This window comes from Cydia pomonella, chromosome 20, assembly GCF_033807575.1.
Source record: "Cydia pomonella isolate Wapato2018A chromosome 20, ilCydPomo1, whole genome shotgun sequence".
NCBI lineage: Eukaryota > Metazoa > Arthropoda > Insecta > Lepidoptera > Tortricidae > Cydia > Cydia pomonella.
The window spans coordinates 14,298,065-14,313,243 of record NC_084722.1 but is presented as its reverse complement, the minus strand read 5'-3'; the positions used below and the strand labels follow the sequence as shown (position 1 = coordinate 14,313,243).

General features: G+C 36.4%; 1 protein-coding gene across 1 annotated transcript in view; it reads right to left on the bottom strand.

The window, feature by feature from the left end:
• LOC133528844 (putative metabolite transport protein HI_1104) overlaps positions 1–15,179 on the bottom strand; it is a 59,548-nt gene that overhangs the window by 8,571 nt on the left and 35,798 nt on the right. Inside the window, exons 3-6 of the mRNA XM_061866328.1 lie at positions 13,987–14,116; positions 7,150–7,293; positions 5,615–5,897; positions 134–356 (exon numbers count right to left, since the gene is read on the bottom strand). Coding sequence (XP_061722312.1) covers positions 134–356; positions 5,615–5,897; positions 7,150–7,293; positions 13,987–14,116 — 780 coding nt within the window. The remainder of the gene's footprint in view (positions 1–133; positions 357–5,614; positions 5,898–7,149; positions 7,294–13,986; positions 14,117–15,179) is intronic.

The window sequence follows — 15,179 nt, the reverse complement described above, 5'->3', positions numbered from 1 at the left end:
ATATCTGGTATAATTTTACTTTTTCTTGCTGGTAGCATTATGATTCCGGCTGTGTGACCAACGTCTGTTTCTATAAGACATCTACATATTTCAGTTTATATTAACCCCTTGTTTGGATAGGTATAAAACTCACCGCAATGTCTGATAGAAGCCGCAATACACAGCAATATAATCCTCGGCTGAGTAATGACGTGCCAGATGGTGATTTGCGGCTGTTTCTTCCCCGCCTCCATGTTCTCCGCTTTCCCCCCTTCCTCCCCGATGGTGGTGCGCTCCGGCTCACGAAGGGTCATGAAGGTGAGGAGCGTGATTACGATGCCAACGATGCCGGCGCCGTAGTAGCATACTCGCCAGCTCTGTTGAGTGTAAATTAAGTATTGTCTTGTAAATGTTATTTAAGAACAACGAATTAGATTGTACAACGTGAGTAGAAAATAATCTATTTTAACCAAGGCAGTTCATCGATCCTAGTCAAAAGGACGATCGTTTATTGACAAACGCCAATCGAAAAGTAAAAATGTGTCAGGATGAGGATGACAGATACGGGAGAAAAATCACGTGGTCTTTTCCATACATCATGCATGGGTTTTTATGCTCGCTACGGTCAAAAGCCGCAATGTATCGAGGTGTGTGTGAGAGCCTTTAGGTGATTTTATCCTTTAAAAATCCTAGTAGATTTTGTGCTTGAAAAATATTGATTATTTCTTTAAAGTCACTAAACTATCTTCTTCTTCTTCATATTTAAGTGCTGTGCTCTTGTCCGGTCCTCTGCCAACTCCTTAACCTTCTGGTATGACACGACCTGAACCTTTTCTTTTATTTGGTTGAAATATTTTTTCGTAAACTAAACTATAAATGCCTTTAATTTAAGTAAAGTAAGCAATAGTGATTGAATGATGTTTAAGTGTAATATAACGTTATAATTTTAATCTCTAACTTTTAAGGTGGTTCGATTTTCATACAAAAAACAATCGCTATTTATTAATTAATTACACAATATTATTACATAAATAGTTGCGCATCTATCTACTTTCGAATATTCATTTGCGCTAAATTAATAGAAAAACTTTGTTTCATACAGAAATCATGCAATAATCAACGTTATATTTGTATAAATTTTACTCATGTGTGTGTGACAAATGTCGTGTACAAATACATTGCGGCGTTGCCACTCCATGCATCGGCGCGACGTTGCGATGTTTGACGCGTTTTTAGCTGACTCTATCGACACTGACACTCAGTGTGACCAGGCGTACGATAATTGTCGTACATGTACGATAATTTGGGCCCCGGTGTGACGTAATGTTCCAAAGAGCATTATCGTACACTAAAGTACTATAATTTCAGCCCTTGGATGATGCCACCTTAAAAGTCTAGTAATTTGAAGCAAAATATGACACTTTCTCTCAGAAATAGGCTAAAATTAGTATCTTTTGGGTGTTCGGCTCCTTGGTGTAAGTTTAAAGTTTAAAATGTCATAATTTCCTGTATACCGTTTGAGTCTATCCCAAAAATACACAAACATAAACAGATTTTTTGCGCAATTTAGACGAAAATTGTCTTTTTTTATTATTAATTGGAAGTTTAAGCTTATTTTGCAAGACATTTTTAGGGGCTGCCTTTTTGATTGGCGTACGATATTTTTTCAACGGTACAATAATATTGACACTCAAGTACGATAATTCTCTTCCGCTCACCTGGCAACACTGCTGAAACTTGACAGGACCTGGGGGCCACCGCGAATACCTAAATTCGCAAATTGCGGGGATCTTTCTCTTTTACTCTCACTAAGACGTAATTAGAGTGACAGAGAAAAATGCCCGAAATTGACGAATTTCGATTTTCCCGGTAGCCGCCCTGGTGCTTGAGGTACTTGATAGAAAACAACGCTGCCGCATGTTGTGAATTGTGATTTTATGTGTTTTTGGATTGAAAATGATAGCAACGTCTAAATCAAATTACAAAAATCATCGATATTCTGGTCAGCGAAAAACCAGGAAAAGTGTAACTGTAATTGGAGTCTACAAAAATGACCAATTCATAGAAAATATGACCTAGAAACTAGTTCACTTTTATAAAACTCAATTTTGCCCGAGATTGTACTTAGGCGAATACCTAAGGGAGCTAAGTGTATTGATCTTGAATAATTAGTTGGCTAATACATATATGACTCCAACATGATATGGACATTTACATCATAACTATTATACCTAGTTGGTTACTAAGTTCTGTTACTCGATTTCTTTCTTTCTTCCTAGCGTTGTCCCAGCATATTGCCACGGCTCAATGGAGCTTGGGGTCCGCTTTGACAACTAATCCCAAGATTTGGCGTAGGCACTAGTTTTTACGAAAGCCACTGCCATCTGACCTTCCAACCCAGAGGGTAAAACTAAGCCTTGTTGGGATTAGTCCAGTTTCCTCACGATGTTTTCCTTCACCGAAAAGCGACTGGTAAATATCAAATGATATCTGTTCTGAAGTTCTGTTACTCGATTTGCAACCTCTTTATTTCCGTTAAAACAAATGCTACCGAAAAAATAAAAAATGACATAATGTGGTGGATTTGTGAGCTATAATTATATACCACAACTAACGCTTATCTCGTCGTATCTATAATGAATTAGGGCCTAAAAGAGAATCGTATTCCAAATTCTTGAAACGCTTGTATTACTTTCTATATCAACTAAAAGTTGCCTTAAAATTCAGCTTTTATACTAAAAACGGCTTTAAATATGTTAAATTAACAAAATATATTTTGACAGATGCTTTCGCGCCCAAAACGCTCTTTGAAAATTGTGTGACGTCACAGTTTATGGTTTGACACATAACTACATACACACGTAGAAGATACGAACTGTCAACTGATATTTGTCATTTGTTGTTAATCGCCTAACTGTCAACAGTGTCAATCCGAGAGTTGTGACGTCATCAGAATCTTCAATGACGTTTCGGGCTTGGTCACGTGACGTGTGCCAAAAGATATTTTAAATTCAATATTTACAAAAATATGGTCATTACAGGTCCCCTAAAAGTAGTTTAACATGTTCTTATAATCCAAAAGATTTTTTTGGGATACAATTATGCTCTAAGATTTGTAGATGGAAACAACCCTATTGCGTTGCACAAATGTCGGCACCCGCCAAATATGATTTTGGGTGTGTCATACTCAGGGCTAACACAGATTCATTTCTGTGAAAAAGGTGTGAAAACCGGAAACTGGAAACCGTTCTTGAACCAATAGTGAAGCCCTTAATCCACACCCTATTTCAAAACCAGCCATGGATCTTTGAACAGGACTCAGCTCCTGCACATAAGGCAAAAACAACTCAAGCCTGGTTTCGAAGGAACAAAATTGACTTTATTGCCCACGAAGACTGGCCGTCCTCCAGCCCGGACCTTAACCCCCTGGATTATGCCATATAGCAGGTTATTGAGGAGAAAGCCTGTGCTAAACCCCACACAAATCTTAACTCCCTCAAGCGGGCCATAGTTAAGACAGTGACGGAATTAGACATGACAATCGTGCGTGCCGCTATTGATGACTGGCCTCGTCGTTTGAGGGCCTGTGTCAAAGCCAGAGGAGGCGATTTTGAATGATATTGTCATATGTAATTCCTGATTTTGTGTACTTCATTTTAATATATACTTTATTAAACTTTCGTTGGTATATTTTATGTAGATAAAGATTATTGCAGTAACAGAATTTAATAACCAACTAGGTAGAAAACAATGCAATACATAAACACATAAATTGGATATGATGTGATCCGTTGAATGAAATTGACAATAAATAAAATAAATAAATAATTTTCTATCTCTAGGCATTGTGTGAAACTTCTAGTTGTGTCAAAATATCGGGAAACCAATAATATAAACAAACATGGTAAATATCTCATTTCTTTTTATAATGGTTATAAATAGAATAGAAGGCCATCCAATTTTGTAACTCACTGTAATTTAATTAAATGTATCGTAAAAATTTTTTTTTAATTCTACTGTAAAATATTACTTACTTTTTTAAAGGCTGGGCAGTAAGGGATTGCTTGAATTTTAGAACAAAACAGCGTTTTTTTTTTTTTGAAAAAAATACCGGAAAATCTGACTTACAAATTTGGACTTTCTTAGGTTCATTCTACTTAGAATCTTCTCCACCCTAGCATTAAAAAAAGATATCCTAAAATATCCATACCATTACGTCACATTTTAGTGTGAAAGAAATTTCAATGTAAAACTAAAATTTCAATACAAATTTTCGGGGTTTTTTAGCACGAGGATTGATTATGCTAGTGATTCTGAGTTGGAAGAACCCAAAAATATCATGATGTGTGAGAATCAGATTTTTAATATTTTTATGGAAAACGCTCATATTTCTCATAAAATAATTTATTAATAATAGGTACTTGATAATACTGATAACAAAAAAAATTTTAATGAGTCTCGAACCCACATCCTCTTGCATGTATTTCCACGTACATACCGCAACGCTATTGAAGCCTACTCCCGCTGTGCCAAATTGTCTACTACAAGGATCCCAGTAAGACTGTTTGAATGTGTGAGTGATACTTAGAAATAGAGTCAAGAAACATTCTGTCGACATTAAGGGGTAGTTTTTGTACAATGAAGTGTTCAATGTTTGTTGTAATAGTTCAATATTTATTTAAAGAGTGCGCTAAACATAATTTACAGAATAGAAATACCAAGACTACTCCACAAAAAAATTAAAACTCAAAATTTGCAATTGTGGCGCCATCTAGTGAGGTTTAAGCTTTGGGTAACCTAGTCGAACCACCTTAACCGCGTGGTGGTTTTATGCGATAAACGCGGTGCGTTTTGCCGCACACCCATTTTACATCAGGTAATAGGGAGTATTACTGCAATGTTCTGCCGCCAGAGTGCAGCACTAGCACCTTTTCTAAACCATAGAGTAACTTATACATACTGTGCCTTAAACTATTTTCACAGATAATAAAATATGACATGAATGCATCAAGGCGGTTTTTTAACAAAGGGCCTATCGGGAAACGCGAAAATCGAAATGTAGTTATCTGCGTCTTCATCGTTTGAATATGCAAGAGTGATAGAGAGGTTAGATAACGAAATTTAGATTTTCTTGTTTCGCAGTAGACCCTCAGATTGTGATGGATTGTGGTAGCCCCCTACGCAGAGTTTCGCGTAATATTTCCTATTGAATGACACTACATTGTTTTACACGGTATACACGAAGCGCTTTGTAATTTTTATGTTCAACGCTGCGTTTATAATAAAACAACCGCGCGCTTTATTCAGGTTAATTCTGTAATAAATGACAGAACGTATTAATCGGCCATATTCAAAACGTGAATAAAATTACCATAAGTATTAGTTTGGGCTCAATCTAGCTCAGTATGACACGTTATGATAGGTAGGTACAATAATACCTATACTACTAGATACCCAATTACAAGCTGAGTGTTAGGTCACGTTAATTCTGTACATATTTTGCAATGAAAAAGTGTGAAGTGCCATAATAAATTTTATAGGTACCTTAGTATGAATTTAATGTTGATGTTAGCTTTTGCCATTGCAAATTTGTGCAGGGTTCACTTGATCTGATACTTAGTAAAGTTCAACTCACCAATCCCCAAGCATTCAAATCAGGTATATACCTTCCAACAGGGAAAGCAATACCATACCCCCCATAGATCCCCCAGTTGAATATCGACAGCACCAACGCCCTCTGGTGTTCCGGAAACATGTCAGTCAGGATGCCAGTAGCTAAAGGGTTACATCCTGATTCTCCGGCAGCCATGATCATCCTGAGTACTACTAGGTGCCAGTATTCTTTGACGGCCCCCATCAGGATTATTGCGATGACGAAGACTAGAGTGCAGTAGGAGAGGATTTTGGCGCGGTTGTACCTGAGAAGAATATAATAAAACCAGGTTGATGAGCGAATTACGGGTGTATTCTTGTTTGTCCCCGCTCCACGTGACCGCCGCCATGCATGAGGCGGGGACAGATGAGAATGATTCATATGAATGCTCCTTTTCCCTTCTGTGCCCGACGGGGACAAATTAATATACACCAAATTAGGTACTTAGTTATTAATCTGAGATAATTATATGATGTAGTGAGGAATAAGTGCATCGGGCCTGAAAATTGAGTCTTCTGGAAACGAACCTGGGCACGCACGGCGGTCCGCTCAGTGCTCAGCGAGCTGCGTTCAGAAAAATCTGAACTCACTGCACCTTAAGAGTCTGAGAATTGTACATGGCCGCAAGGCTCGGAAACCGGTTAAATTTCCAAACCGTTATCAATGTTATCATACTTATCATGTACCTTTTAATTTCGCTTTAGCTCGAAAAACAGTTATTTTTAAACCGGTTTTATAAGAACAGTTCTTGTCGATTTCACCGGTTTAGAGCAATAAAAATTAATTAATTTATTTGTTTGGCATTTATTAGTGATCTCATGTGTAATATAAGAATTGCCTCATGACTTTCTTAAATAAGTAGATAATTTGGATAATATGATAATATGTTATGAGTTATGAATAATAAGATATTATATGCTGTGCCCTTGCAGGGTCCATGTGAGACATTGAATATCATATTGTATAACATCTATACTGTACCATGGTTGCAATAAAGAATGATTATGATTATAACGTAGGTAGGTGAAGGGTTTATTTTGCTGTGCCGAATAAATTGAAGTGTTAGCTGTTATCAGGAAGCCAGGAGCCAGTAAATGGCTCTCTTGTACAAGTTGTATGGAAATTTAAGATTTAATAGACTGTTTAATTTATTTTGTAGGCACCGTAGTGCTCAACCATGGTGCAATATAATATTAAGCAGGCCAAGAATTAGTGCTCTAACATAGCCTTATTTTCCTTGTTCTCTAAGGGCCTGTTTCACGATGTCCAAGTAAAGTCCCGAATAAGCTACTTGCCACTTATCTGACGAATAAAGTCGACGTCGGCGTTTCACAATCTTCAAATAAGCTTAAGTGGTAGATACATTTCTAAGTTTTGCGGGAAGTTTTATCTGGCAGTTAGTTTATTTGTTAATTAGCTCTCGAATACTTCAGTTGGACGTGAAGCAGACCCTAATAGTGACAATATGTTATTAGAACTTTGTATATACCTAGACTAACAAGTCTACTAAGACTTACTTATCCGCGATGAATCCAATGATGACGCCGACCACTGTGAAGACTGCCATGAAGGCCGGACCAGCCAGCACCTGGTAGTCTATGCCGAGCCCGTTGTAGCCCCACTCACAGTACTCTGTCCCGTTCAGGGATAGGGACTCGCATCTGCAAGACAGATAAGATTAATAAAGTCCGTCTTCGCAAAGTTTGTGGCGACTTCGCATTGAGAATTTTGATTGGAAAGACCATCAGAAGGCAAGAACTCTTGTATTTGAATACTTCGTTTCTTTAATTCGTTTACTTTTAAATACACTCAAAGCAATAGTGCCTTTTTATCTAGCAAATGAAATGTTTGCTCTGTGTATGACACTTATTCCAGTTTGATATTGAACTTATTGAAATTCGTATGTCTATTTTTTGTTTTTAGCCATTAATTTACTTATGTTAGACATTAAGCGCCACTTGCACAATCCCACTAACCAGGGGTTAAGCGGTTAAACCATTAACCCAGAGTCATATTGTACTGGCAACCATGGTAACTCCAGGTTTAACCGGTTAACCCCAGGTTAGTGAGATGGTGCAAGCAATAAATAAATGAAAAATGAAAATGAAACAATACTACGTATTTCGCTCAAACACAGTCTGAAAGTAAGAGCTTCGCTTATTATGGTCTACCGACCTTATGTAGTGGGATGTGTGTGCAAACACCACCATTAGAAACGCCAAAAGAGCTTGTAGATTGCCTTACCTGATCGACGCATCAATTCACACCCCCTTGCAATGCCACACCATCCTACTACGCCTCTCTAGATACAGGTGCCGATGCCGGCAAACTTCTTGAACATGTGACCTTGCCTTTAAGTCCATTTAATTGTGTAATTATTTGCGTGACAGTTATGGAAATACAGTACAAATTTACACTGTTGTTGTATATACTGTTGTATTGTATGTATCCATCTCTGTCCCGGAAATAATAATAGGATTAAATGAACTTAAAGGCAAGGTCACGTGTTCAAGAAGTTTGCCGGCACTTAGAGCCGCTCCATAAATGAAAATCTTAGTGGAGAAAATCTACGCAAAGTATAATTTTTAAATTAATTTAGGCGTATTTAAAGATTTAAAAGCTTGTAAAATTAATTAAACCCTTGGCCGTAATTGCACGAAGGCAATTGATTGCCGATGTTTTAATGAGATAGTGTTTACAGAATGCAATACTAGGTAATTCTTGGTTACATGTCACGGGTTTCCTAGTATTGAGAAAATTGCAAATTTATCACTTGCTTAATTGACTAGCATGTCGTTTAGACAAAAATGAAGTCATTCATAATGTTACATAAATATTGATTATGGGAGAATCTACAGTAATCAATCTAGGCCCACTTCCCACAGTAAACTCATTAAGAGGGGACGACGGCTTTTTCATATACACGTAGTCCCTAATTTCCTCTCTAGATATTGAAAATATGGGGAAATAAAAATATTTTTTGCGATTTTATGACTATTTAGGGCCACTTGCACTATACCGGGGTTAACCGGTTAAAATGTTAATCCAGTATCAAATTGTACTGGTAACTCCAGGTTTAACCGGTTAACCACGGGTTAGTACTCGTAATTGGTGCAAGTGGCCGTTATAAGGATTTAAGAGCGTAAAACAAATTATATAATTTTTTTAATGCTTCTAACTGTTATAATAATAAAATTAAGAATTCGAAAAAAATCAAACAAAGGTGATATACATGAAATTATGCTAAAATATTTTAAATACCTCATCTTAACCAGAGAGGAAAATAAGGACTACGTGTGTATAAAAGACGATTATGCGAATTTGCGCGGCCGTTTCCTTTCGTCTTAAGGCTTGTGTTGTGTAACGTGTGTAACCTAGGCGAGGATATACCCACATAATGTATACAAATATGTATAAATAAATACTTATATACACAGAAAACCAACGAACTAGAATAACTTAATTAGAAGTCTGACTAGAAACAGAAACTTCTATACGGGAGTTGTAACTTTTGCAATGACAAAGTGCAATGTGTTCATAAATGTTATAGCATCGTGCATTTGCTAGTACCTACATTATTAAAAACCGATCTTGTTGAACAATGTATGTATTCACGTTAACAAATTTAGCTTAAACTTAACCAACCCCATCCTGGCTACTGTAGTGGGCCGATACGACTCACTTATTGTGCGACATTTTGAGTGTATCATGACTGCTACCAGGTGATTGTTTTTTGCTGTACTGTTCGCTTTTTGTTTTAAATATTAAATGGCCATTATGGACCATTGTCCAACTGACTGTATGACTTATGAGTCTTATGACCTACTAAACCTACTTATAATAATAATTGGGAGCGCACTATTCGCCAACAAACTGTCTTTAGTTTGGCGAAACTATTGTACACCTATTAGCCATGAGTATTTTTTCGTGTGACATTGGTACTTGAGTGGCGCGACAGATGGCGCTGCTAGTTAAGAAATTCACTAAATTAGGGCTGAGTACAAGGATGTTATCTCATAGGTGGTTCAACCTGAGGCATGGATACCTAAATAAATAAATAAAATAAATTCAAAAAATCTTAGAAATAGGGTTCGGCAAAAGACGTTGAGTCAATGCATGACGTTGGAGATTTCTTCACTGCTTGAACAATTTATGACAATAAGTGTTGTTTGTGCATTAGATTGATTATTTAATTAGGTACTTAATGGCAAAGTCGATTAAGATCGAGTGATTCGTAGGAAGTCATTATTGTTGTTGTGTTCGAGTATTTTGTTTGTGTGGGGAATTTTATAATATTGTGTCCCCGGGTCTGAATCTTATATTTTTTATATATTTTTAGGTTTGAAAACTTTGAAATCAAATATTGTTGCTATAATTGGTGATTTAAAGCTAATAAATTATCCTTAAATAAATACATAAAACCTATTATGTAACAACGCAAAACTTCCTAGTTTTTTTCAGTTCTTAAACCGGATTAGATAATAACTGTGACAATATGTGCTTGTCGCCATTTTGTCAAGTTTTTTGTCATCCTTAGAGATCGGTACTTAGAAGCTTATTATAGGCATTAAGTATAGTGTAATAGATATTATGTAATACCTAATTATTTTTTACCTAGTTATTTTTGCCGGTTTTAAATGCTGAGCGATTACTAAAGAACTTGTTAATTAGTTATATTTTGTATTGTTTGAAAATAAGTGGTTGTAAGAAATAATTGGCCATCTATTGTAAAAAATAAATGTCTTGTATAGGTGCTGGTTTTCTTCAGTGTACGGATAGATTTAAAAGACCTGTACTAGCATTGGCCGAGACTTCGTCTGCGGGGAATGATTATGATGATGATCGATAAAACTATCCTATGCCCTTCCCCGGGCCTAAAACTATTTCCAAATTAAATCTATATCGGTTAAGCGGTTTTAGCGACAAAACCAGACATAGGTACAGACTAAGAAACTACTATTTTATAAGTGAATTATATAAGTTCCGTTACATCATTGTTTTCACCCCTGGATGAATGTAGGGTTTTTCAACCTTTAGGCTTTTCAATATTCTCCTATACACCCACATCTCAAAAGCCTCTAGACGTTTAGTTATAGCTTTAGTGAGAGTCCATGACAGCACTACTGATGTGCCGAAGGAAACTTTCCAAAACTGCGAAATTTTCCACATTGGAAAGTTCCGGAAACTACTTATTATTTTGTACGGGGATTGAAATTTCCGAAACATAAAATGGAAATTTCTTATATTTCTTTGAAATTTTCAAAAACTTCCGAGAACTTTTCCTATTTTTTGGAAACTTTCCGCAACTTGCACATCTGTACTCAGCACCAGACAGAACCGAAAATACATAGCACCGTGCCAATCGCACAAATATCGAATCTCTACCAATTCGGAGGGACCGGTTACAACGAAGGTGACTTATTTTAAGGAAAGCGTGCTCTATTCAGTAATTGATGTCGACGCTGTGATCGCCCTGGTCATTGACAATACAGCCTAGGTACTTATTAAATTATTATTCAAAACAGTTTAACAATACGCGTTCATTGTTCAACGTTTAATTCACCACTGGATTGGGCGAGCTGGAATCAAAAACTGGAATCAATCCAGTCACTGGACTGGAATGTTCACTGGAATAAATATATTCCAGTTCCGGTTCACATTTTTCCAGTGGCATTCCAGTGCTGGATTCGATCACTGGACTGGAATGCTATTGGAATAGATGTGAACGGGGACATAATGTCGGACGGCGCTTACGCTGTTATTCACGACGCTCCTACCTCCTATACAAATGCAGTGCCGTAACGTAAGCGCCAATCGCCACAGGTACCTTTAACCGTTGAACGTCACATATATCGGAATATTCATCTTAATTTACATCGAATTACCCCCCTTGAAGCTTCTTAGCTGAGCAATAAAAGCTACGGCATTGGCCCAATTGATCATAATCTAAGGAACGTAACATCGCAGCGGTTCGCTCTGAACATCAATTTATATTAATTGTGGCTAATGATTCAACAAATGGAAATTTTGCGATTTCAGCGGAACCGCGTGCATTAGGTACAGATCTTCTGTGTTGGCCGAAAACGTTAACTCCCGAAATGGAATTTCATAGTAGAATTACCGTTATTTCGTTAGATTTGTAAAGCTATTTTTCCCTCTTAACACTGGTACAGTCAAGTGCAAAAATATGTATCGAAAGAATTGTCTCATAAATATGGTACTACGCTCTTATTACACTGGAATAAGATGCTATGGGACATATTTTTGAGTAAGATGTGTACACCCATATTTTTACATTTGACTGTACGGACGTACAGAACCATATTAACTCCAGCATTTTATTTGAATAAATACCTATAACACACCGGGTGATTATTCCGGGTTTCCCCCTATTTCACATTTGTCATTTTTCATTGTTACCTTTACTTACTGGCTCAATTTATTTTATTTATTAAGAGTAGGCATTTATTAAATTAATGATTTTTTAAATATTAGGGGATATCTTACACTGATCGACTTAGCCCCAAACTAAGCAAAGCTTGTACAGTCAGCGTCAAATACTTTGTAGCAGTCAAAGTGGCCAAATAGTTCGGTACACCATACTAAATATATTACACAACCAAAGTATATATAATATATATACTTTGTAGCAACCAAAGTAGCCAAATAGTTCGGTACACCATATATTTAGTATGGTGTACCGAACTATTTGGCCACTTTGACTGCTACAAAGTATTTGACGCTAACTGTACTATTAAGTACAATAAAAAAGTTGTAAATCGAATTTAAACTGTCGTGAGACATACTAACATTAACGCCATGAACTAAGAACACGTGAGCGTAAACCGTAAAATTAGATGAAAATTATAAATGTGTTTTTATTATTTAAAAATAAATATTTCGAATTAATATTATTATTTAACGGCCCAAATTTTGTTTCAATTAACATATAGAATTGTATAATAGAAGCCCGAATTAGGACTAATGTATATGTTAATTCTTTACATAAACTTTGGCATGGAATGCATAGAACACGGTAGGTACTATACCAGTTGCACTTTATTTTTTGCCACCACCAAGAAAAAAAACCTCCTAAAAACTGTAAAAGACATAACTAGACACAAGAAACTAGTTCTTTATGAAATCAATTTTATAATGGCCATATGGAACGTTTAAAGGTTTCCTTATTGGACAGTTTTTGTTGAATTTGCAATATTTCATTATTTAGATACCGATTACTTACGTTAAATTGCAGATAATAGTTACACAGAGTCATAGAGAAACGTGATGTAGGTATCTTTTTATTGTAGTTTTTTTTTGTTTAAGTTATTTTCTTATTACTTATAGTTTTTGTGGAAGCGTATGACGGACGTCAATTATATGTATACAATTTGTCACCGTTAAGTAAAATGACATCTGTCATACGCACCTGGCTATAATGAACCGTTTATATGCTTTTCAAAATGCAAAATGAATCTGCCATTATTAATTTAATACAGTTTTTTTTTATACTACGTCGGTGGCAAACAAGCATACGGTCCGCCTGATGGTAAGCAGTCTCCGCAGCCTATGTACGTTTGCAACTCCATAGGAGTTACATGCCCGTTGCCTACCCTAAACCCCTCCCCCCTCGTTGAGCTCTGGCAACCTTATTATAAAATTAAATAATTATTATTATTTATTGAACGAAAAAAAAGGGTCGTATAATTCTAATTGGCACCTGAGCGCGGGCTAGTCCAACGCTCAAAAAACCAGTGTAGGTGTGCTCTCCGATAACGCGCCTTTGTAACGCATATCGAGGACACATTTTAAACTGGTTCGGTAGCGTTCGACTCGCCGGCACTCAGTAACCGTATAGGGACCACACAAGAAATCGCAAATTATTTTTCCATTCATTTTGAATCTTGTTTCAATTAACATAGGAATTGTAATTAAATAACCGGTTAAAGTGACCGGACCCTTTTTTTGCAGGTAGTGGCACGCGCCGTTTTTGTTAACAATTGACAAAGGATAAGCCGTTGGGGGCCAGCTACAAATCTAACAACTATAGACGCTTCTAACTGTTGCGTTTGTACATATACTCCACTTGCAGAAGTTCGGCAGAAGGAGCGAAGCGAATTACCTATTCAAATACGAGACTTCATGCCCTATTATGACGGTTTTCCAACCAAAAATATATTATATATTGCGTAATTTACATTTCTATGTAATAGTTTTCTTAGTAACGTAGGAAACTTTAGGCCTATTTTTAGTTCATTTAATGTAGATATATTTGTAAAAGGCTGTTTGTTTTCTAAAAAAAAAAAAATGTTATATGTCGGTCTTCTCCACATTGACCTTAGGCCTTAACTTACTTTTCTTTAGAGCTGACTTTCTCGCAGACGACGGGAAGTTGCGAGTATGTCAGATGCGAGTGTGAAGTGTTGAGCATGCATGCCTTGTCGCCATAGTGAAGGTCGTTCGCTGTCACTTTTGATGTGGTTCCTGGAGGAAAGATACATTATTAGATTCTATTTATTTATCTTTCATCTTAGGCTAGGTTTTTTGGATATAAAAGTAAAATATAAAACGACATACAAAACAATACAAAAAATAAACATGGGACCAATCATGGGACAATAATAAAAAAAATTGAGTATTTTTGATATTTCACCGACATCTGTAAAATTTTTACCGCTTTATGCTTTAAAAGTTGAATGTTTAATTCGTCCTCTATGTTTTCTATGTATTTAATGAAAGCTACTGCAATTGGTTTCAATATTATTAACCAATTAAAACAATGGTTTTTTGCTCCAGTCATGGGATGTATGGCGCCATTAATTTTCAAATTAAACTGAAGCAGCTCTTTGTCTCTTGTTTATGGTAAAATATTGCCAGCGATTAAAAACTGATGGTCAATACTTGTTTTACAGGATTTGTCTATACCATCCCATTACTGGTGCCTGTTCCATTATAGGGGTGTTTACTATAACCTATACTAGGGTGCCGCCAGCAGCGGGGCAGAGCTCAAACTGTCGGTGGTCAGGGCCGCAGAGTGACGAACCGACGTAATCAGAAAGTCCAAATATACTTTCTTGTATTATGCTTCCAGATTTTTTTAGATGCCTTTTCAGGTATTTTTGAGTTTGTCAGAAGATATCGGTAAAACTATTCTATAGCGTTGAACATCAAACATTTCAACTTCAACATTAATTCAACAAATAGCCCACAGGGGCACTTTTTACATTTCAAATTGACCAGAGGGCTGGTTCTTTCCTTACCCAGCGAATTGGCATCGCCATACAGCGCGGTAATGCCACCAGCCTTCTGGGCACCCTACCATCGGGCGACGAGCTAGCCCCCATTTTTTATTTGTAAATATATGTAATTAGATATGTTTCTTTACTTTAGTTATATTCTTTTTTGTATTTTATGCGTTTTAATAAGTTAGTTTAGATATATTATACTGTAAACTTCTTGTCGATAATTATTTTTTATTTGTCAAATTTATACAAGTATTAAAAATAACCAGAAAGTACAGTCTCATCCTTAGTTGTTAGCCTACCGG